At 42.3% G+C, this 23,681-nt stretch overlaps 2 protein-coding genes across 4 annotated transcripts in view; one reads left to right on the top strand and one right to left on the bottom strand.

The window, feature by feature from the left end:
- The window catches only part of LOC122785033 (mitochondrial import inner membrane translocase subunit tim16-like), a 103,246-nt gene that overhangs the window by 51,668 nt on the left and 27,897 nt on the right, over nt 1–23,681 (top strand). The gene's annotated exons all lie outside the window — the stretch shown is intronic.
- vasnb (vasorin b) lies at nt 1,405–22,021 on the bottom strand. 2 transcript variants are annotated; one of them, XM_044050594.1, is made up of 3 exons: nt 21,771–22,021; nt 14,832–14,894; nt 1,405–5,223 (listed from the first exon to the last, which is right to left on the bottom strand). In XM_044050594.1, exon 3 carries the CDS (start codon nt 5,214–5,216, stop codon nt 3,141–3,143), a length of 2,076 nt encoding a protein of 691 aa, XP_043906529.1. In that variant the 5' UTR covers nt 5,217–5,223; nt 14,832–14,894; nt 21,771–22,021; the 3' UTR covers nt 1,405–3,140. The 2 variants fall into 2 exon arrangements, with proteins under 2 accessions (XP_043906529.1, XP_043906530.1); XM_044050595.1 differs by lacking the exon at nt 21,771–22,021 and having other exon boundaries at nt 14,832–15,026.

Below are 23,681 nucleotides of genomic sequence, written 5' to 3'. Positions count from 1 at the left end.
TTTGGTGATAATTCATGTTTTTTTTTCATGAGGGAAAAAAAGGTCCCTTGACACTACAATAGGGCCCATTGAGTAGTGCAGACTAAGTGTGAGTGTTAAAGTTGGCTGTCATCCAGGAAGGACCAGGTTTCTCTCAACACCAGGGGAAGAAAGAGAGACTGTTGTATGGATGGAAAGGAAGCAGAACAGAAACACACACACACACACGCGCGCGCCCTCTCTTCTCCCTTTCTTTTTCGTTCACGTACAGTACATGAACAATTGCAAATGCTTGGTGCGAGAGGAAAGAAACACGCGCATGTGCTTTTAGCTGGAGGCATTCATTTACTTGATACATTTTGCAGGTCTTATCTATTAAGCTCACATATGCTCGCAATTAAGTCTCTTTTATTGGCCTTCCTTTTTTTCAAATTTGCCAAATGAGAAACTACAACGGGCTTAATTTATTTGACTCCTTTCTCTTTAAAATAAAAAGGGGGGTGCACTGGGCTAATAAACGTTCAAAAATTCAATACACATGGACATTAAGAATGTGAAGTTAATTTCACCTTCATTTTTTCTCTTTTCACCAGGATTTGATTTGTTTTGAACAAATTGGTGTAATTGGGCCAGCGTGACAAGAATGGTGCTGTTTTATGTGTTTGTGTTGTTAGTATGGGACCTTGTACAATAGCTCCCGGCTATTGGTGAATGTATGTGTGTATGCGTGTTTGTTTGTGGACGTAGGCGTGGGAATGCATGCCTGCAGCATAAATTCCTTGCCACTATCCCACCTATAAAACACAGGGGTGGTCAGCCTTTTTTATTGAACGGGTTTTGCAAAAATGCATAGAGCAGTGAGTCATTTGTAAATGATTAATTCCACTTACTACCTAAACCTGAGTGTTTTCATTCTTATATTTATTTCCATTTTACCTCCAGCTCCCTGCTGCCAGAGTCCCATACCTCTTGCCACCTGAGAGCACAAATCTTATTATCTTTTTATACACTGGGAGCATTGTTTCTTTTATTTGTGCAACATATTTAAGTTTTTTCAAACGGTTGGTTTTTGTTTAGTAACTTCAGGCTGAATTTTGAATGTTAGGCTTTTCCTTACGGTCGAGTTGTTGTGAGGTTTTGCACCTCAAATGTTCCCATAAACAATCATTATACACTTGTATACACTGATGCTGCACAACTGTCAACAGTTGTTTCAAATGCATAAGCAGGCATAGAAACACACCCATATTTGCCCTTATACTAGAACTACTTGATATATGTCATGTTTTTGTAATAAAATCATAGGGCTTTTATTATTGTAATTAAATTATTTTCCAGTCCTAGACTAAACTTCCAGTGATCGCTACACTAGCAAATTCATCTGATCCTTCCCGCTACAAGAATAGAATAGAAACTGCAACAAAAGACAAATTGGTCTGTTTTTATTTTGGATACTCATTTAATGATAATATCACTTTTCCAATTGTACAAATAAGTTCACATAATTAAAAAAACAAAAACACAAGACAAGACAGAGCTTCCCAAAATAAACAGGGAAAAACAATCACATTGAAAATACTTTTGGTTATCTTCAATGTATTCTATGATACAGACAAATATTCCAGTTGCATTGGCTGATTATTTTTTTTAACGTGTATTGTTGGTTCTCAAGGCATTTTGTTAGCATGACACTGTTAGTTGTGCAAATACTGTAGGTAACTTTCACAGACATGGCTTTGGTATGTTTATCTGAAGGTAGAGTTGTTTGGGGTTTAATGTACTCGGAGGTATGCAAGCACATAAAAGGGGTGACTGATAGTAACTGGATGTCTGCAAGTCTTTGCACAAGCCAGAGCGTGTACTTAAATTATCACAGATGTTATCAGATCTACACTCACAAGTCTCATTGTCCTCTACACAACAATATAAACACTACACTGTGTGCCTGGCCTTTCCAACGTGTGGTTAGTTGCAAGTGAGCAAAACTGGAATACTTCTCGCCAAGAAGAAATTGTGCATAGCATTGTGCTAAGGGCACTATTTTTACTCAAGAGAACCACTATTTGCCTTTGCTTGTTGTACTATTTTGTACATGAACTGTGGCTGGGTTATAAAAAAAAGAGTTTCCCTTAAAGGCAGTATAGAGAATAAATAAATTTGCTTAATTTTAATGTCACGTGAGTGTTTACTGTAATTTAAGTGAGTTTTGAACTAGGTAGAAATTCAGTGCAGCAGGGATACAGAAGGAGTTCAGCTTCCCTCTGTAGCTTTTGTAATTCTGTTGGCCTTCACACTACGTGATGGTGAAGCAGGCTGAGGGCTTCGGAATGGAGAAGGGGGATTTACTTTTGAGTCTGTCCAGACTCACATCTACTTAGTCTGTCTGACATTCTGGGGGCAAAGCCCTTTGATTGACTTTGCTGGTACCAAACACGTTTTAATCTTCAAAGATTTTAATCAGCTGTTTTGTCTGTTAGTCACAAGAGGTGGGGGTGGAGGGTATGGAGGGATGTTAACAGTCACAATGTAGCACAATAGAAATATAAAGACAGGTATAAAAAAACATACGTTAAAAAAACAAAAAAACATAACAAAAATCACATGAGTTTAGAGCCAAGTAAAGCAATACAAGCATCAACTATGTTCTCTGCATTACTTCATTTGGTGTCTAAAAGGTAATTCACAGCAAGCACTGATCTCTTTGGGGGGTATGTAGTGAAAAGTTACAACATGCAACAATAACTTTGCTGAGCTGTTGTGATGGGGTCAAGCCCGCACAACCCCGTTTGACCAAACCACTCCTTCATCAACAAAAAGGAGGACATGGGGTCTCAGTGTCCCTTAACTTTCAGCCCATGAAACACATCATCAGTTCCAGTGCCACTTGAAAGCTGAAAAGGTCTCAAAGAAATATTACTAAAGCAGGATGTAGCATGTACATGCAGCAGAAGCATTTCAAAAAAATGTTTTGAACTTGTTTAATGTCTATTTAGACATACAGAGACCACTGAGTTCAATATGTGTCCATTTTCTCCTTTGTTTGTTGGCTTACTGAGTCTTCCACTTTCACAACAGTGGTTACTGATCTCTGTAATTCATCAGGGAGGAAATCAGAGATAACAAAAATGCTCCTTTTAGCTCAGAGTAGTCAAAACCTCATGTCAAAAATAGGAAGGCTTGTGTGAAGACATATTGTTATTTGATGTACAGTGATCCTGTAGTAGCAACACCTCATATTCCAAATTACTAGTCTGAACAGCAGGTTCAGGCATCATAATTTGGGGCTGTTTTTGTGGTAATGCCATATTATCTAAACCAGCCTTATCTCCACTCAACTCTTGCTGGGAAGGCTCACAGTCTAGATCCAAGTGGCCATTGGCTCTCTTTCGGCGAAGATAGCATACCACTCCCAGTGCTATTGCAATCAGTAGCAGCAGTAGCAAAATGGCAGCTGCAGGCACCAGCATTGTGGTCAGTCTTGGATCAGTAACCCTTGCATCAGTGCCACTGATGCTTTCAGGGGCTGTATGGGCCTCAGTGCAAACACTGTCTATCCCACTAGGGGCTCCGAGAGGACTGGCACACACAGCGTAAGTGGAGTTAGGCTTCAGGCCTCTGAGTCTGTACTCTGGGAAGGATGCAGGCAAGCTAAGTTGAATTGGCCTGCGGTCTGGCCCAGAAAGGTTGCGATAGGTTAGACGGATTCCCCGGATATAAGGCCGCATTTCAATGTAACGGTGAAGGTCCACTAGGATAGAGGTTGCTGTCACTTCATTTGAACTGATGTCTGGTGTATTCACGATCACAGTTGCCCTTGGGATGGCAGTTTGAGGGGGTAAAGCTGGTTGATGGCTTTTGACTTCACAGTACATGCCAGAAGTGCCATGTGGACAGGTACACTCTACCTGACCATGGTGGTCCAAGCGACAAATACCCCCATTCAGACAGGTGTGTGAGGGACAGAAATGTGGATCCTCTCCTATGTCCTTGCTGCTGCTACTGGGGGATGCAGGAACAGGGGGCAGGAGAGAGTCATCATCTATGTGTGTGCGGTCATCGCTGGCTCCTGGAACTTCAGCTTCAGCAGTAGTTGATAAAGTAGTGACTGGAACAGGTGGGGAAGTGGTAGTTTTGACAGTATTACTTGGGACTGTAGTTGTGATAGGGCACCCAAAATCCCTGTGCTCCAGTCTTTCCAAGACCTTTCCAGCATTGATAGGTGGGAAATGGCAGCGGGTTTCCTCTGTTCTCTCCAGAGTGATGCTCTGGGCTCTCAACCATCTTGGGAACCATGCTAAGTTGCAAAGACAGTTGAAGGGGTTCTCAGCTGTTGTGAGCTTTCTGAGGTGGGGGAAGAGCTGGGAGAACTCTTCGGGGAGACCCTGCAGGCTAAGGCTGCTTATGTCCAACTCCTGAAGCTCCCCAAGTTTTTGCAGGTCCTGAACCATAAGAGGACCCATTGGGTTCCCTGCTAGGCTAAGGTGAATCAACCCATTGGTCTCCTTTAGCACTGATGGGAAGGACTCAAGTTGGTTTCCCGATATGTCCAGTTCATGTAAATTCTTCAGATTACCTATTAGCTCATTATCCAGACTGGTGAGCCCCACACCACCAAGTTTCAGTGATTCCAAATTTGGGGTCAGGAGGTCTGATGGACCTAAACTGTTTAAAACATTAAATCGAAGATCCAGCAGCAGCAGGCGGGGCATTGCGAGGGCAGGTAGGGATGTCAACTGGTTGCCTTGCATTTTGAGTTCCAGTAGGTGTTCCAATCCATCAAAGGCTGCAGGGTGAATGGTCTTAATAAGATTACTGTACAGATACAGGCGTTCAAGCAGTGCCATACCGTGGAAGCATTCCTTTGAAATGTGGGTGATCTGGTTGGATGACAAATCCAAGTTTCTCAAAGAGGTCAGAGGTTCAAACACTCTATCTGGAATTTCGGTCAATTTGTTTTGACTGAGGTCCAACATTTCCAGGTTCTCCATGCCGCTGAAGTCCTTAGCTGTCAAGCCCTCAATGCCGTTAGCGAAGAGGTATAGACTTTTTGTGAATGCAGGTACTCCTTTAGGAATGGTAGAGGAGCGTCTCTGAAAACACAAGATGGACTCTGGTGTAGAACAGCTGCAATCTTTCGGGCAGTTGCTGGACAAGATGCCTTCAGGTAGGATGAGGAGTAGAAGAAAAGGCAGCGGAGTGAGAAAGGCCTTCATGGTGATGAAAAAATCTCTCTCCATGGTCAGCCTAAAAAAAAAGAACATATAGAGTGTCAGTAACTTACATAATTTAGAGAAATATGAAGGCACATCTTGTTATCATATTTTAAACCTATTTTACTGCAACCACAAGTAAAATCAAACACTTTGGTAGAGTGTTAACACCGTACTTGAAAAGGAGAGAAGGGACAATGGAATGAAGAGGGTGAGAGGAATGAGAGAAGATAAAGAGAAAAGTAGTTACAGACATCAGTGTGTGTGTGTGTGTGTGTGTGGGCAGTTAATCATCCTCTGCTATCAACTTAAGTGACACAACCTTGGGGGGAAAAGACAACATCTCTATTTGTCTCTATTTTTCTTTAGACAGCTTTTGGACTTTGCCTTTGGGCATTTTGACACCTACAGCTTTACAGACTGATCAACCCTAAGTGTATAATGAGCTAATTTAATGGCTTAAAAGGGTGCAGTTGAGTATGTGTTAACTTATAGTTTTACAAAAAATGCAGCACACACAGAAGGAACATTCTGTTCTCACAGTGCATACCTAAGGTTGTGGCCCATTACCCAAGAAATGTCAAAGATATTGCTATGTTCTTTTCCTCTGTGAGTACAGCAGTATATTTTTTGTGTGTGCACATTGTCATCAATTTATATTACGTATAAATGGTACTCAGTAAAGCTCTTCCCATTGATACCTAAAGCAAGTATGTTGTGTTCAGTATTCATAAATGAACACATTGTTGAGGGATTTATAAATATTGACATCTCCCTCAATTTTTTGTTCTTCCCAAATTTAAATAATAGTGGCCTGAAATAAATGAATAAATAAATGAAGAAAAGTGTTGCTCTAACTTCAGTGCAACCAAAATCAACCTGACCCAAGTGTATGTTACACTGGCATCAGAGCTCTCTTCTTTCACGCTGTCTGTTTAATGAAACATTTACTTTACACAGAAAAAAAAAATACACTGCCTCAAATATCAAAACTTGAGTGGAGATCAAGGTTTTTTTTGATGGGGGTTCAGTATCATCTCATGACGCCACAGCTATGGCATTTATTTTCCTTCTCTTTCAGCATACTTTTCTTTCTGCTCCTCCTTGAAATTGCAACCTCATTGGAAAGATTCCCTGATCTTATTTTTTTATTCCCTTCCAGAATGTACACTAAAACAGGATTTTTTTTTTTCTTCAAATAGTTGGGGAAGAAAATGTTTCTTTATGTGATTCATAAATGATGGAGGTGCAGATGAAAGAGAATGACAAGGAAGACAAGAGAAGTGAGGCGTGCTGTGCTGCATGGGTGCAGAAAAGTGGAAAACACAGGGATCTGGTAAGATAAATGTGTGATGAACGGGATAATGAGCATCAAGACACAAATGGAGCCCGAGTGAACAGTAACGCATATGAAGGCTGTGTTTCAATTTCAGCGCAGAAATATGTGTGCGAGTGCAAATGTCTTTCTGTGGTTGTGTGGAAAAATGGTTTCTTAAATCCCAAATCTAATCAAATCATTCCTTCCAGTAATAAATAAGGTATCTAATACAGTACAGTACAGTACAGTACAGTACAGTACATCAGTACATCAAGGCCTCAGTGTTCAGATTTGTCCTGAATATAAAACAGCAATGAGAAGTGAGTGAGCTATGCAGATAAAACACGATATTTTTCTTAAAAGCTCTACATTTTCTACCCTAGCTCCCAGGGGCAGAATATTTATTTTTGAGTGTGCCTCATTCCAACATGGGCCAGGCACATCTGATAACCCAGTGGAGGAGATACTGTTGATGAGGAGGGGCTTGGTCAGCGTACACTGCCAGATCACAGATAAACCGTAGCCTGATAAGTTGGTTTCCCCTGTTTTCTTTCTTTTTGGATGCAAGTGACTTGTGCGGGTCTTATCATTATGAAAGATAAGGTTCATTTGTGGCGTCACTACACTGTGGGTTACCGGTGTACTGTGGTGTGGAGTGACTCCTGACTGTGTCGCTGTAACTCAATGTTGTGGAGGCGGACGGCCTGTAGAGAGAGAAAGATAGTAGAAGGATAGGCTTGTCATCCTAAGCAAGAAGGAGTATCCCCCCTCCCCTTCATCTTGCCTTCCTTCTCCTTTCTAGAGTTGTAATTTTCTCTCCCCTGCACACTTGTTGAGACATTCCTGAGACCGGCAGCAGCTGAGTTTGTAAGAATAACCTCGTTTGTCTCATTGGTTTGGCATTTAGAGATTAACAGGAAGTTCTTCTGGGTTTACAAACAGTAGATTGGTGGGATGAGTGGTAGTGTTGCTTATATGAAAAAGAGTAAAAAACTTCTTTGTTACCAGCTCTGCTATAGGGTCTGTAGGGTTTCCCTAATGCTTGAGTCTAGGTTTTAAGGATTGGATTGCTGTAGAATAAAACATGTTGACTGATGAACACATGGAATGTGTCACACAAAGAGAAAAGAGAACTGGAGTGTTTTTGTGCCACACCAGGTGAAAGATTGTCAGCCCCTCAAAAGGAGAAATAAAGGGGGAATAAAATTAAGCAAAAGGGAGAAAAGCATTGCCTTCTCATCCCACTTAAATGAAAAAAAAAAAAAAAAATATGAGCAGCATAACAGCAGCAACAAAAGTAGGTTTCTGTCAGTGGGGCACAGGGGTGGAGAGGTCAATAAGCCCTAGCTTTGGGGGGGTGAAGTGGGCTTTGGCAATTAAATCCCAGCAGGCGGAGCGTCAAGAGCTCTTATCTTCAGAGCTGAAGGCCAACACGGAGGGTCAGTGAAGGATACAAGAGGGAGTTGAAATCATGGTGTGTGTGTGTGTGTGTGTGTGTGTGTGTGTGTGTGTGTGTGTGTGTGTGTGTGTGTGTGTGTGTGTGTGTGTGTGTGTGTGTGTGTGTGTGTGTGTGTGTCTGTATGTGAAGGAGTTTCAGGTCACTGTGCACTTGCATAATTCAGCAGACTGGATCAAACACGACGGGCGGCGGCACCGCATCCATTAAGAGAAAGGGGATAAGGCTACACACTACAATTTAAGAGGACCCTTCTGTAGTGGGACGCTATCTTCTAAAGGGACTACGTGTATGATATGTGCCTCGAAGTATGATATACAGTTTTGTGGGTCTGAAGGCTAAGTTCACAAGGGTGCAACTGCAAACATACTGTAAATCACTGTATCATTCCCCCATGAAGTTTTACTACATTGGGACCGGGACTGTAATTTATATAGTTTGTCAATAATAACTTAGCCACAGAGAGAAATAATGGCTGTGAAGGCTGCCATGGGCCCTGTGACCTCCTCCTCTTCCCCGTGTCGTCACCCTTTGCCCTCACTGTCCATAACTCGATGAGAAGACGAAGGACCACTCTTTCAAACAAACACTCCCAATTTTCCCATTCCTTTCCACTGTCGGCACTATCCGTGTCGCAGGTGGGCCCTGTTATCCACAATTAGGTGGGATTATCCATCAACACGGACAAGGTAGTAATTTGGGCTTTTGTAAAATATTTAAGGAGGAATAGACTACTTGAGGAGTAAAGAGTGTGTTTGTGCAGACATCAGAAACACAAAGCAACAAGTATGTGTTTGAATCTGTCAGCCACATGATTGCAAAGCATTTCCTCTCTTTGTCAGCTGAACTCAAAGCCGTCGGTATGTATGCAATGTTTTGAAGTATTCGGTGATCGCATGAGCTAATGCACTTCTATTGCAGCTCTAATGCAGTATAGTATCCAAACAGAGAAAACAGCACTTAACTGTTTTCTCTTCACTGGATTTGATTACACAACAGGAAAAGATTGATTTACTAGTTAGTATAAGTAAAAACGTTTAACATCTCTTAACATATATGGCTAATTTCTGAACAATATGGGAAATGGTTAATAATTTTACACCGTTAAAGAAACCACCAAGGAAAAATCAGGATAAGCAGGGACAAGCAGTGGATTGGGAGTCACGGTGTCACGGTTCAGCTGCTTTAAATGTACGCTAAAACCAGACACAGACTCTGTAAACAGAGAGACAGTATTGAAAACATGTTGTACTAACAATGCAATCATATCAAGGTCAATCAAGCAGGCAGAACACAAACACTGATAGGAGAGAGGATAATAACGTGGAATAAAAAAACAAAAAAGGATGATAGCAACATGATGTCTGTCACTGTCAATATTCATCCAGAAGCCACAAAATCATCTCTGTGCTTTGTAGTGGTATGACGATGGATTACAGGCCATGGTAGTTGTACAATGTACTGCACAAACATAGCTTTCCAACTTATTTTGGCCTGACCACAAGAATACACCCTGTAATGGCCCCGTCGATCATAACTCATCACTGCCTTTGCGAATAATGTTAGAGGGTTGTAATTTTAATCATTTTAATTAACAAAAACACCCACTTAACTAGGCAGGTCCATTACTCGTGACAGATCTGACTGTGCTGTCCTTTTCTCATTCTGTGCTTTTTGCCTTGTGTGTGCCGTTGTGCACATTCACATGAGTGGCAAAGGAGCTCATTATTGGCGTGTAAGGCAGCCCTTTTTATCTTAGGATTTATGGTTTCACCAGGCCCGCTTATAAGGACAGTGTGAAGCATTACCATTAGAGCCTGCAGCTGGAGTACTTGAAAGAGAACATAATATACGGTCCAAGGGTGAATGGGAGGGTACTGGAATAGTAAAACACACAAAAACTGTGTGTATTTGCGGCACTCTGGGAAGAATACGGGACTACTCTGTGTTTGATTTTGTGATCCAAGTCAATAGTTACTTTCTGACGTTTCTGTTTACGTTATTGTGAACTAAAGAGCTATGTTTGATTGCAAAATATTAACACGGAGGACAAAAGAAGGAACTTGAAAGCCAAATCAGTCATTCCTCTGCCTAGTTCATCATGCCAGATAGCATCAGTCTGACGGACAACAAAGCCCATGAAATACTGAGGCAACGACCGACTTCTTGAGGCCAGAGGTCAGGCTCAGATTAGTGTCTCAATTGCTGCTCAGTATTCTGTGTCCTCTGTTGTAACTTTGGCACGGACAACACTGCTAACAATCCCTGTTTGACATAGGCACACACCCAGCTCCAGTTTCACAGACATACACCTGAAGCTTAATGGTCCTCATCACAACAGGTTCTTTCTACACTCCTCCGGGGCAACATGAAACCCAAAACTTTTGGAGTGTGTCTGAGTAAATGATGCGACCTCTGCCGAAAGCTCCAGCCTTACTCCAGCCTCAAAGAACAGACGAGGAGAGAGGAAGCAGGCAGAGGTAGGCGGCCACAGGCAGCCAAACTCTGAAGTGGGTCTGTGCAACAGCATGTTTGCAGTCCAGCTCTGTCTCCACTGAGATTAAGATTAAAGGTCAAGCATTTTGTGTTCCAAAAGGAAATATGGACCATTTCTTTTGGTTTTATTGCTGACGGTTATGATGTGTGGTGTAGATGCTAGATTTGATTTTGTTCTCTGAGGTGAAATACCTGTCTTTCTATTTTCCCAACACACATTTTTCATCGGAGCACACAACCATATCTGTCCAAGACCTTCTCTACAGAACTGACAATCAAACCCAGTGCGGCTTCAGCTTTTGAATCCACTACATTTGCCTATCACCCCAAGCAATTATTCTTGTCACTGACAGTAACAGGATGGTCCCACCCACTATGCTGCCGTGTCTGTCTTTGAAGTGGCTTGAATCAGTCACTGCCAAATTGTTTAAAACCACAACCAAAAACACCTATCGCATGCTATCTTTCTCTTAATCCCTCTCCCCCAGTGTCAGAAACTGTTGCGGGGCTTTGGCTTTCGCTGTGCCATCTCTCGGAATCTAAGCTCAAAGGCAAACTGATCTGAGGCAACAAGAAGCAGTTCACTTAAAGTCCCCAGAGTCCTGAAAACACCTGGGTGAACCTGGCCTCAAGTGGAGACAGTACAATGTAAGTGTTGTGTGTCTGCATTTGCTGTTTGAAGTGCCTGGATCAACCAGTTCTATCAGTCAGCAATGTGCACACACTGACACTCTGCCTACCCGACTGATAATTATTTGACTAGGTTTTCCCTACTGTTAGACTTAGAAAAGGTTCTGGGCACAGTGCCTACATACTTTTTGCACCGAAGTTTAATTTAATGACATCAAAAAGAAACGTTTCCGAGAGTTCTTCAGCCTTTAAACCGCTTGGTTAGTCTAGTTGAACCTGCAGGACTTTGTGGAGGGAGACTGGTGTAAACATGTTTTAATGCTCTTTGCATCTTTGCTGCAACAGTCAAGAATCACGCCAGTCACAGATAATGAGCACAGAGTCTGAAAAGAATGAAGAAAATGGACGTGCAGTCGGCTCACTAGTGGCCACTCAGTGAGCTGCTTACAGATGTCAGATGTTTTCCTGATTTAAACGCCAGTGCCAGACGTACAGCATCAATTGATCGATTTACACGATCTCTCTACTTCTCCGTGTATAAAAACACCAAGTGACAGAGCACACTTTGTTTAAAGTAGACAGGCGGCAGGCAGGGGCACCGACTGACTGCTGATATGAATGTCTGGATTATCGTTCCAGTTTCTCTTTGAGCTTTTATTTGAGTGCCTGTAGCCGTATTTGTCTCAACTAATTGTCTGACGTTGTCTGCCCACGTTTTTGTAAAAGCACTCAAGACAAGCTGTACGGCAGCACATTGTACAGCTAACTAGTTTGACACATTGCACAAATATTCCTAAAAATCCTCCTGGCCTTTTCAGTCAATTCATCCTCTCCGCCACTTGTTCTTCTGCTCATTTATCTTCTCTCACTCAGGTTTGTTCATGTAGTGAGAGTATGACTGGAATCTAATGAAGGCACGTCCCTTCCGCCTCGCCACAACAGCCGTGCAGTGTCTTGTACGTAGTTGTCCACCTATTCAATAGGTATACGCAAGTTTAAAGCTAAAGATTCTGCTGACAGGTAAACCACCTATTTACATTAACAAACACTAGTTCAGCAATGCAAACTAATAGAACTGAAGAGGGCTCATAAAAACACACAGTCCAGCAACTGGAGCATTTTTATTTTCTTTCTTTTTTTAAATTAGACTACACAAATATTTGAAAGTCAAATATTATGATATATGCATATGTGAAAGTCAAATATTTGTGTGTTTGAAAAACCTTTAAATTGCTCCCTGATTTGTCAAAAAAAAAGACACCTCCTTTGTAAGCAAAATAACAAATAGGACACGAGTCACGCTCCGAATTCAAAGAGGCCACGTGTTCACGTCACATAAAATGCACCAAAACAAATTGCTTTCCTTCAAATAAAACAAGCTGAATTACTCATGGAGTGCGTGTGTGTATAGATGGGACGTTGATAGCTCTAATTCTCGATCACAGTTGTACAGACAAGGGTGTGGCAGCACAATTATGGGATGATTATTTTCTCAGGGATAAGCGGATGCAAGCCTATTGTCAAAAATGTGATTTATGGCACCTTTAGTAAGCAATGGATTGAAATTAAGTCTTGTCCATTATCATCATTATTATTATTATTATAGTTTAAGTACAGTCCTCGCATAAAGACAGGCATCATGCAGTGGTATCTGCTTTTTCAGGCCTCCCATTTCTCTTAGGAGTTCACGTGTCCCACCCTCCGTCAGTTTACCCCTCAGGCTTCTTCCCGAAAAAAAAAAAAAACACCTTAGACATATGTTTCACACAAGATAGATGTGAAAGCGAGATTACTCATGCTGATTAGGATGTCACAATGGAATGTATTATGAAACTGCTGCCTGTGTGGATGCCAGGCCTGAAAAGGCAGGTTGGCTGGCAAACTGGCAGTCAGGCATCAAAGTCATCATGCCTCGGATCCATGGCCTCAGGTGCCCTGTGATTAAATGCTGAACAAAGACTATTGGCTTCTTTATTACAGTGTAATGTTCACAAAGACTCTTAGTCACATCTGATTTAATTAATTTTGTTTTTCTACTTTTGTCTAATTTTGTTGCTGGAAAACATTTATTTCCATTATGGCTAATTTACAACTACAACATTGAAGGAAATCATCAGGTTTTAGGTCTAAAAATGTCAATTTTCTCCCTCTGTCAACCCCTGGATAAAAAGGCGAAACCTACCACCACGACTGTCAAGCTGTCAGTCGGCAAAACTCTATTTAGACATCAACAATGACCCTCAGATCCTTAATTTGCCTGCTGCAGGTGCAGCCTGCCTGGGGGTTCCTTGTGTTCACCACAGGTAATGACAGAAGTGGAGGGAAAAAAAACTTGGAACTCCTCATTAACCCAAACTTGCAAGATTTACCTTTTAATGTCAGATTTGGCTGTGCACAATCACACCGAGAAATTCACGACATGAACGCAGACTTCACCCCAGGCTCCGTCTTAAAGCTCCAGTGCGTAGGTTCTGTGGACCTGAGGAATGCCGGTGCCTCTACATGACGTGTGCCTGGGCGATCTCGCACCACCGACCCCGCCCCTCCACTACCCAGGTGGAGTAGTTTAAGCCGTCAATCAAATCATTTTGCAGCAGAACCCAATGTCAAAGCCTTTCATGTCCTGTGCGCAGTGTGTGAATGTTGGCCTGGTGACAGACAATTCAAAACGCAGCTACACCGAGAAATAATAATAATAAAAAATAATAGTCATGTGGAGCTGACCAGCATTGACAATCGTCATTTCATCATTTGGCAATGTCTTGAATCATATCATATAATAAATGTCCACATGTGTCTACGTGTGTGTCTGTGCCCAAGAGATTGGTCACACGCAATGTTGACATGACTTGAAGAAAAAAAACGTCATTATTTTCTCAGTTTGAATAAAACCTGTTGCACAACAATGTGCAAGTTTGCACACTCAATTAACTCTATGAGTTATGAGTGGGTGGTAATTTTCCTATATAGTCAAATGCATACATGAAGGACAAAGGGAAAGGGAAGGTAAAACACACACACTTGGGTGATTGTTGAGACCATGGATTGATTTTGAAAGTCTAGGAGGAGGCAGAGTCAAAGCTAGGGTGCATGTTCAATAATTGCATGTCAAACGATCTACAGCAAGCAAGCAATGCACACACTTTGCACAAATCCTAACACCCGAGGAAAGAATGTAACCAAAACTCAATCCAGGAAGAGGAGCTCCACACCCCCCACCACCACTCTACTGAGCTACTCCAGCAATTGAGTTGTGGGAGAGTTGTAGGGCGATTAGAGTACACAGGGTTCCATGCACTAAAATCCCAACTTCCTCCATTCTATCTGTTCCTATTCTGCCTGCAACCCTACACAGCTTCACTGTATCTGGTAAGAAGTGTGTGTGTGTGTGTGTGTGCGTGTGCACATGCTTTAGAGGGCGGCTCTTGTTCTCCTGCCAGTCTTATTAAGAGGCTCAGAGTTGTATGAAAGAACTCTATTGAGGAGTCAGGGTGTTACAGTTAACACAGTGAGGACCGCCAACAGCGTGTGGTTTGGATTTTCTAAATACAAACATTGAAAGAGGTGTATTATTGTGACACGTGTCCAAAATACTTCTGCTTCCTTGTCATGTAAATCTATGGAGGTTTTTTTTTTTCTGTATTATGATGGAAACTATTCTTGGTGTTTACAGACCACATCTTACACATAATGACACAGATTACTAATAAAACTGTCAGACTTGATTTCATGCTCCACTCACCCAGTGAAGAAACTTCCTCCTCTATTCTCGCTCCACTTTTCTTGATTTTGAGTTCTTCTCTCCCTGAAATTGAAAGAGCAGTTGTACCTGTTAGTCAAACACTGTGTCGAAATCTGTTTTTACACCACTTATTTGGAATCCAGTCGCCCGTCACGCAAGGCTAATGACCCCACAGGCAAGACAGGGAGTTGTTTTTTTTTTCATGTGTTAGTTTGTTGGATTCCAGTCGAGAGCCGGAGCGTGCTCAGAAGAGCTTGGCCGTGTGGCAGCACAAGAGAATGACAGAGCGGTAGAGGAAGAATGCAGGCCGACCACTCTCCACTCTGTCAGCTCCTTGTCCTGTGGTATCAGCCCATCAGCTGTGGCCTGAATGTTTTTGTTTGCAGAGCATTGACTTAAGCGTGTCACCTTTTTTTTTGTTTCAACCCTTATATGTTTAACTGTGTTTATACCTGTGCGGTATGTGCAGCCAGATTAAGATAGTTACACCCACAAAAGCTGCTAAGAAAGAAGTATTCATTCAAAGGTCACTGATCTAGAAATAATCTACCCTTGTTAATGCTTGCAAAGATCAACAAAGATGTTGGGGTTTTTTTTGAGATCACAGAGCAGGTACAGTGTTTGAGTTCCATTTTGATTTTCCTTCACTACAGTTTTAATTAGACCAGGCTGCGCCAATGTCCCAGGACCCACAACTTTAGTTTTAAGGGATATCAGCAGTCAGATAGCTCAAGCTCTTTGGGTGTCTGCATTTTTTTGACTGATGTTAAGACGATAGAGGAAGATATTTAGACATGAGCAACTCCCATGTTTTCTTCTTTGTAACAGCCAAATGTACAAGGCTCCTCAATCAATTGATTGAATGTATCGCCACAAATAATTAGTAAGTCTAAAGTGGAGGTTGGGACAGATTAAGCATAGACTTTTGTGTAGTGTACTATGAAATCTGCCTATCTGCTATGAAAGTAGCTCTCTGCCCTACAATTGTTAGGCACAGTCCTGCTAATTAGCAATTAGCCCTTTTGAACAGTATACAGAGGCTAATTGTTGTGCACTGGAACTCCTTGTCTCGCTCTTTCAGTGTATTTCTGCTAAGCAATGGTTTCAGGTCATATTTCATATACCTAAGCTCTGAGTCAGTGTTTGGAGGTGGTGAACAGAATAAGGAGGACTACCTCATTACATGCGACACCTGTGCGTGTGTCATCTCTGCATGACCTGAAATTGTTTGCCTCAGAAAATAACCCTGTTGCTGTCCAGGGCTTGTTTTGGCTTCCTGTCCTGCCTTGGGGCTATTGCTGACTCATTGTGGTGATATATGTTTGTTTGTTTTTTTGTTTTTTTTAACAATGTTCGCACACTGCTGTTGTGTACGCACGCCAGCCTTTTCACACTTAGTGTCCTGTGGTGAGTGTTTCTCTCTCTTTAATCTTTGCACTCAAAATATTTAGCTTTCACCATGGAAATCAACACTCAAAATAGATACAAATCATCTTTAACCCCATGTCTTTTAACCTGCCAGGACATTGTACTTTCTCTTCTTTCATCATTATTGGTTTACCACCTTTTTCAGAGCACTGATACTTTTCAACCTGTCTAACCTCTCTAATTTTCTTCCGTCTCTGCGTTCATCTGTTAAACATAAATATTGCCTCACCCTTCTCCTCCTCCTCTGTTTCCCCTTTTCTCTTCGTGTCACTCCCTTTTTTCTTTTCCCCCCATCTGGGGTAAGTCTGTACTCTAGTGTGATGGCATCGTCTGGAAGTGCCAACAATCTGTCCAAATCATGGCTCAAACATCAGCAGCAGCAATAAACCTGTACAGGAACATTGGGATACAGATGCTTCTTGTATGTTGAATATGTACCATTGACAAGTCGCGACTTGCGACCTTGTCACAAGTGTTCGCCTGCTAATTGCTGTGTTGAATGATTGAGAGCTGACTCGATACATGGTGGCATTTGCACATGCACAGATTTGCCTGCTCTCACTCTGCCCTCGGGCAGCCACAACAGAAATAGACAAGATGAAGAGAAATTGACAAGTGAACAACAAACATCAACCGATAGTCGCAGCTACTGTGTCGTAATGTAAATGTCAGCACTTTCTGTGACCGACGAGGTCTCGGTCAACCGACCCAACTGTACACAAGACTATGGTATGATACATGTTTCAAAACGGGTGTAACAGTATCATATATTGCAATTTATTGGACATTAATGTGAAATATTGCATCCCCAAAAAGTCTATAATAAGATAAAAATAACAATCCTATGCAATCCTATGCATTAACAATGTAAAGTTTGCTTTGTCTAGTGAGAAGGAGTGGAAGGAGGTGGAGAGAGTCAAAAAACGTTGTCAGATACAGTATCACACCATGAAATATCACAATATTTTGGTTACACCCCTACACACTTTGCTGACATACCCTCTGGTAAATATTTGGAGTATTTAGAGTTAATGTTCATCTCAGTGTCTGTTTGTTTCATTTTCATTAGTGATTAATAGCTAGTAGTTAAACATTTGACCTTATCCTCAAAGGGAGTTCTGTCTTCACTAATTCTGGTTTTGGTCAAACAGCGTAGCTACAGTATGTGTGAGAGAGCATGCACGCGTGCGCCCCTGTGTGTGTGTGTGTGTGTGTGTGTGTGTGTGTGTGTGTGTGTGTGTGTGTGTGTGTGTGTGTGTGTGTGTGTGTGTGTGTGTGTGTGTGTGCGCGCGCGCGCGCGTGTCCTTGCTTTGCTCTTGCCCGCAAAGATCTAGTTCAAGGCTCATTTCCTAATTACAGTGCTGGCCAGAGGTAATTACAACCTTAGATTAAGAGCAGTTTCTCTGTTTTTTATGGGCTCACTGAAATGCAGCAATTTGTGGTGGCTTTCTGGGATGAGTATCCTTCCTCTCATCCTCGCTCTCTTTCTCTCTCACTCACTCTCTCAATCTCTCTTTCGCTCTCTCTCTCTGCTTCTCACCCATCAATACTTCACTGGAGTCACTTGAGGAATTTGGGGGATTTTCTTCTCTACTTTCTGTAGATTTTCCAACCAGAGTATAAGGAGGTTAAGAAAATATCTGTTTCATTTAATCAAACGTTTGAGAGTGTAGCTCCTTTCATGCCGTGACCGATTCAAGGGGTCATCCGCGTTAACGGACAGATACATTCTGAATACGCCGTGTGCGTGCGTGTGGACATGGGTGACAGCAGTTAATTGGGGTTTGTGTTCGAGCTGGGGCACTCCAGAGCCCTCAGATCCCTTTGCATATGTGTGTATATTTATGCAAGGTTTTGAAGTGGTTCTTCTGAACGCATCATTTGGCTGCATCGGCAAGCTCTTCTTCAATTTAGCTTGGCAGGCACGCGGGCTGGGGTTTGCCTCCGCATACCGCTGGGTCAGCATTGATGTGTGGGGCTGAGTCCTTTTGAAGCTGGATTTTTATGTAAGACGTTTCTCGAAGAGAGAGCAGCGCACGGCTCTTTGGTCGTCAACCTGGGCGAACGTGCCCTCTCTCGCTGTGCACCACCTGAGGAGGGGACACGCTTGGTGCATTTTCATGCAGAGTGGGGTCAAGCTGCAACCGTAGCTATGCTGTTTTAGCCGAACCACTGTCCTTGTTGCAGTATACAAGCAGTTGCAGGGAATTCATTTAATGAATAAAGTGTGCCTGCCTCCAGTACGCAATATGCCCCCTTTCCGCTTGTTATTATTAGGCCATTTACAGTTTTGCTTGTGGCTTATTATTAATAAGTCGAGTCTTCCTCTTCTCTTGGAGCTGACAGAGCATTTTTTGCTGTTGTCTTTTTCCTTTTCTGTTTCATACTGAATGTATTCATGCTATCACATTATCTGGGTGTGTTAGTCCGACTCTGAGAAATTCAATTTAGTTCAATTTCAGTCGGGCTTCCCGTGTTTTCATGTACTTTAAAGGTCCAGTTTTGGTCGGACTAATACCTCTCACAGATGTGACTGCTGCCTGTTCAGTTCTCGCGTGCATTAGCGCTGACAAATTATGACGAGACCTCACTCTCATATGGGCTCGTGAAAAATCCAACAGACTTCTGCCCACATTCGCTCCGTTATTTCAACTTTCTGCTCTCTGCCACCCCATTCTTATCCTTCTCCCCCTTTGTCTTCCCTTCCCCAGGCCTCCTCGCCTCAGCATCTGACTTTTAACCCTCTAATCCCTCTGATGCAGTGGGAAGGATGCTTCAGACACTGTCCCTAATTGGTGTAAAACTCAGCTTTGGTGGTTAAGAAGAAAAAGAAAAAGAAAAAAAAAAGCCCCATGTGAACATTCCCAGCTTTCTGTCAGTTCTGGTAAGAACGACTGTGTTGTGCTAATACCTTTACAGGCATCACAAATTGCTGCAAAATATCCAGCAAATCTTTTAGCCACAAATTGGAAGAATATGACCGTCAGCATAGCGGATACAGTCACCAGAATTCTTGTACTGTACACCCCGAAATATTTGGCACAGATAATGAAACGCCAGACTTGATTTTTAGTACCCAATTTTAAGAAAAATGGATAAAAGTGCAGACTGACACAATGCTGGTAACCCGATCATGGATGGGTCGTGTGGTTTAAACATCACTGTCACCGTGGTATGACGGCAAGCCTGTGCTTAATTGCTTAAATTGGATTTTATGATAGAGGGTTCCTTTGCCTTTCCGTCCACAGACCAACATTTAACTGAGAGAAATGTCCCGTGGGGGATGGATAATCCACCCACTGAGCACATGTCTCCCGTAATGCTGACTCCCATCACGCACAATTTCACATTTTATCGTCAAAGTGTCGCCATGTGTTATGCAGCAATTTTGATTAGCTGCGGCTGTAATTTCACATGGGTGAAAGAGGCGCAGCGAGAATTCTACCCAACCTCCTTCTTTTTCTCTCTCTCGCTCTCTCCGTCTCGGACGTTGTCATCCTCAGCAGTTTGAAGTGTGGCTGTGTCAACAAGTGACTGTACAAACGCGTCAGTCTGCTGTGTGTTCAGTCCAAACGCAGGAGCAGGAAGCAGTGAACACAGAAAGCGGCGACACTGGCACACTCCTGCGTGCTGTGAAACCCACAACCGCCCTCTTGTGCCGCGAGTGTTGAAATCTGTGCAAAATAATAGCCTTAAATTTCCACACAATAATGAGGGCTAATTGACCTCCTGTGGCTGCGCTGCTAATATAAACCAGTTACAACCATCATATACCGTCAATGACACACTACCTTTTTTTACTGTCCCCCCCAGTCACAGTGCAGGGGTTAATAGTGGGGTTATTGGAGCAATTTATGTTGGCCTGCTTTGCCCCAGGAAGATAAGGTGATTTGCATGCCTGTTTACGGAGTTGCGTAGAAGATGCTAATCTGGTTGAAAAACTGTAAGGATCGTGGTCAGAAGACTGTTCTAACATGAATTAAGCATCTTATTCAAATATAAGCTCATGGTATGTTTTAATCAGGGATTTCCAGCTGGGTCTTGGGGCTGCTGTTAGTCTGTGAGGGCCTTTTTCACATCATAAATAATCATTAATCAGTCAAATCATCAAATTAAATGTACTTTATTGTCTCAACAGGGACATTGTTCATTTGGCAAAGGTGCCACAACAGCTGCAGAACAATACACAGTATGACAGAGACATCGGAACAAACTGCACTCTTATTTAATTCGGTATTAACACAGATTTAGCAGGCTTTGGTATTTCTGTGGTCATCACCCAGGCAACCAGTTTTGAAGAACTACTTTCAGACAAAACAGTCAAATGAAGCTACACCTTCATGGACGCCTCAGAGAATAAGAAGTCATTTTGGTATTATACACGTTATTTGAAAAATATGAGATGATATTATCAAAACGCATCGTGTCACTTTACTGGTGAAGCAGGTCACTCACTTTTTATCAGTAGCAGCTGCTGATGGATATTTTTTAATTTCATTGTATTGTATTGCCCGTCGTGCTTAAACCAGAAACTTAGGCACCAGTCCTGTGACAATAAGACACCTTCTCGTCATCTATCCATCTTCTGGAGCTGTGGATCTTTTTCAGTGGCCTAATGAATTCAAGATTTGTGTTGTGTTCTAAACAGTTGTGAAACCACATCAAGTCGGCGCATCATCGTTTTTGCTTCAGTGGCGTGTGGTAGGTGTCAAATAAATACAAGGCAATTGTAAGAGGGTGGGTTATCTCCAGTAAACCACAGAAAGGATGCAGTTGTGATATCTGGTGGTGCGATACAGTTCAACTCTTGTTTTGTTAACACATCATGCTGCATTAACTTCTCATTATCTGGTCCATCTGACAGTCCTGCACATTGCAGCAAACACGCGTGAGTCTTATAGAACTCTCTGTTGTGGGATGTTTCCCCCCAAAAAACAGCTGTCCTTTGCGGTAAAGGCAGCTCGGTGCGGTCTAGACATTCGGCTCGGCCTCGGCCTGCTGTGCGGCGTCCTGCGGTCCGACAGCAGCCGCCTCATTACCGCCCAGGCGGCTCTATCCGCTCCGCGTTTTTACGCTCCTCTCTCCGGGTTTGTTTCACCGTGAGTATTTAAACTGAGTAATTATACCAATTGCATCCAATAAGTCAGTGGGGCGTTCAGACTTATTCTACAATATCAGTGTTACCTGGAACAATTATGTGTCATCGTGACCTTTAAACATTTTATAAACATACTGTTGAACTTTACTAACTTTAACGAGACACCAGTTTGTTTATTGCGGCTTTACACAACAGAGGAGACGGACGGGTTTTGGATGTGTAGTGATGATTTTGTTCACCGGTGTGTTCAGATGTTGCCAAAGCAAATCATAGTCCACCTTTATCTGCATTTGTCAACACATTGGTGCGTCTTTACGCACCGAATTATCGCTCCCGTTCCAAATAACTCGTCAGAGCCGGGAAAGGACTCTACATTTGTTCTTATTTTAGCAATCCAAGCATAACACTCTTACCCTGAATGTTGAAGAAGTGAAGTCAGGAGCGCAGTCGCGCTTCAATGTGCCTCTTATCCACGGCGGAGCAGTTCAGCGATATAACTCCAGAAGCTTGTCTTCTTTTCCAAATATGCGACCTCTGAGTAACTTTTCAATGGACCACGCAAACTTACACGGTCCTCATCGAATCCTCTGAGAATTACGCCAGGACTCCATGTCAAGGAACGCGATCGACTGCTGACTCCCCGGACAAAAAGCGCTTTATTGGCGAACAGAGAGGAGAGTTGAAGTTGAAGCGGAGGGGTGGGAGGGGCGAGGAGAGGAGAGGAGGCGAGGCGCACAGCCACAGCAGCAGCAGCAGCGGTGGCGGGCAGCCAGAGCGCACAATCCTGCACAAACCAGGCACAAGCTCACAACAAACTCACCTTGCAGCTTTGTCGAGCTGCACGAGAGAAAACCCAACCTACCCACACGACCTGTTTTAAGCAAGGAGGCATTACGGGTTTCCTTGTTCACTCTACAGACTGGAGAAGCTCGTCACATTTCACTTGAATCACTATTTCTGGATTCTTTAGCGTAAAGCTGAACGTTTTTCGCTGCTCCTCTATAGAGACAAAGAGAGAGAGAAACAAGCGTGGTGTTTACACACTTTAAAAGCGCTTGCACCAAATGACACAAACAAAAAACTGTCTCTAATTACACAACACACCATTTAAATTGGTAAACATGTGACGTTGTGTGACATAAAAGAATGTTTACTTTTTTATATAATTTATTTTCCCTGTATTTTCCAGAGAGTCTCAAGAGAGTCTCAAAGTGACTTCACAAATAAAAAACAAGATAAATAGCCATAAATTAAATAAAAACATAAAGATATTAAAAAGTATTTTTTATACTTTGCCCCGATCAGACTAAAATAATACACTAAATGTCAAACCTCAGCATGGAAGCATTGGCTTAATTGCCTTTAGTTCACTTTTGTCTTGTATTTGTGTCTGTTTTTGTTGTTGTTTATTTGTAATTATTTGAACTTAAAGTCACCAGACTTTGCCTCTGTGTGATTTTTCTATATGTTCCATAGGTTTGGGTCATACAGTCATATAGTAGTTTTTCCTCGTGCAATAGGATTATGGATACACGGGGGCAAATATCGATATTTTAAATAATAAATGAAGGCACTCTCAAGTAAACGGTCCCTGCCAGCTTTTGCAACTTGATGTCTCCCCACGCCGGCGCTGCTTAAATGTATGAGGGAAACTTTGGTGGAAGTAACCTGGCAGAAGAAGAGTGAGTTTACAGCGGGATAACGGTGGAGAAAGCTACGTTTAAGAGATGCTCCATCCACGTTCAGTACATAGACTTTATGCACTTTGCTCTCTGTGTTGTGAACAAATAGCACGTTTAACGTTTTGTTTTCTTCAGTTATCAATATCGTGTCGTATCGCTACAGTATATGATTGTCATGCAGTATATTGAATGTCACAGAATTGTTGTATGGTGATATTATTGGTATGGTGGACCATGTGTCGCGTATCGTATCATAACGTTCCATGTGCTTTGCTGTTTAATGTCTACTTTTCATGTCATTTGCAAAGCACATTTCGATGCCTGTGCTCTTGAAAGATCATGAACATGATCGCGTGTTTGTTGTCCTCCTCGTATTGTTTGTGCGATGCACGTGACCACGTGGTCCTTTTATTCATAGAGTCAAATCCAAGCTGATATATTGATCTATTGAACATCAGTGACGAACTTCATTCAGGTTATTTCAGTGTCAGCCAATCCCAACAAGGTAAGATAAAGTGATATCTCTCTGGAAGTGAGTCACCTCGGATATATTTACTTTTAGCCACGTGTCGCAGAAATTAGGCAGAATCTTGCCTCTGGTGTGTACTGCTCAAATATGTGAATGGAAATTGTGACAATAAT

This window comes from Solea senegalensis, linkage group LG19, assembly GCF_019176455.1.
Source record: "Solea senegalensis isolate Sse05_10M linkage group LG19, IFAPA_SoseM_1, whole genome shotgun sequence".
Classification (NCBI taxonomy): Eukaryota; Metazoa; Chordata; class Actinopteri; order Pleuronectiformes; family Soleidae; genus Solea; species Solea senegalensis.
This window is presented reverse-complemented; position numbering and strand designations above follow the sequence as displayed.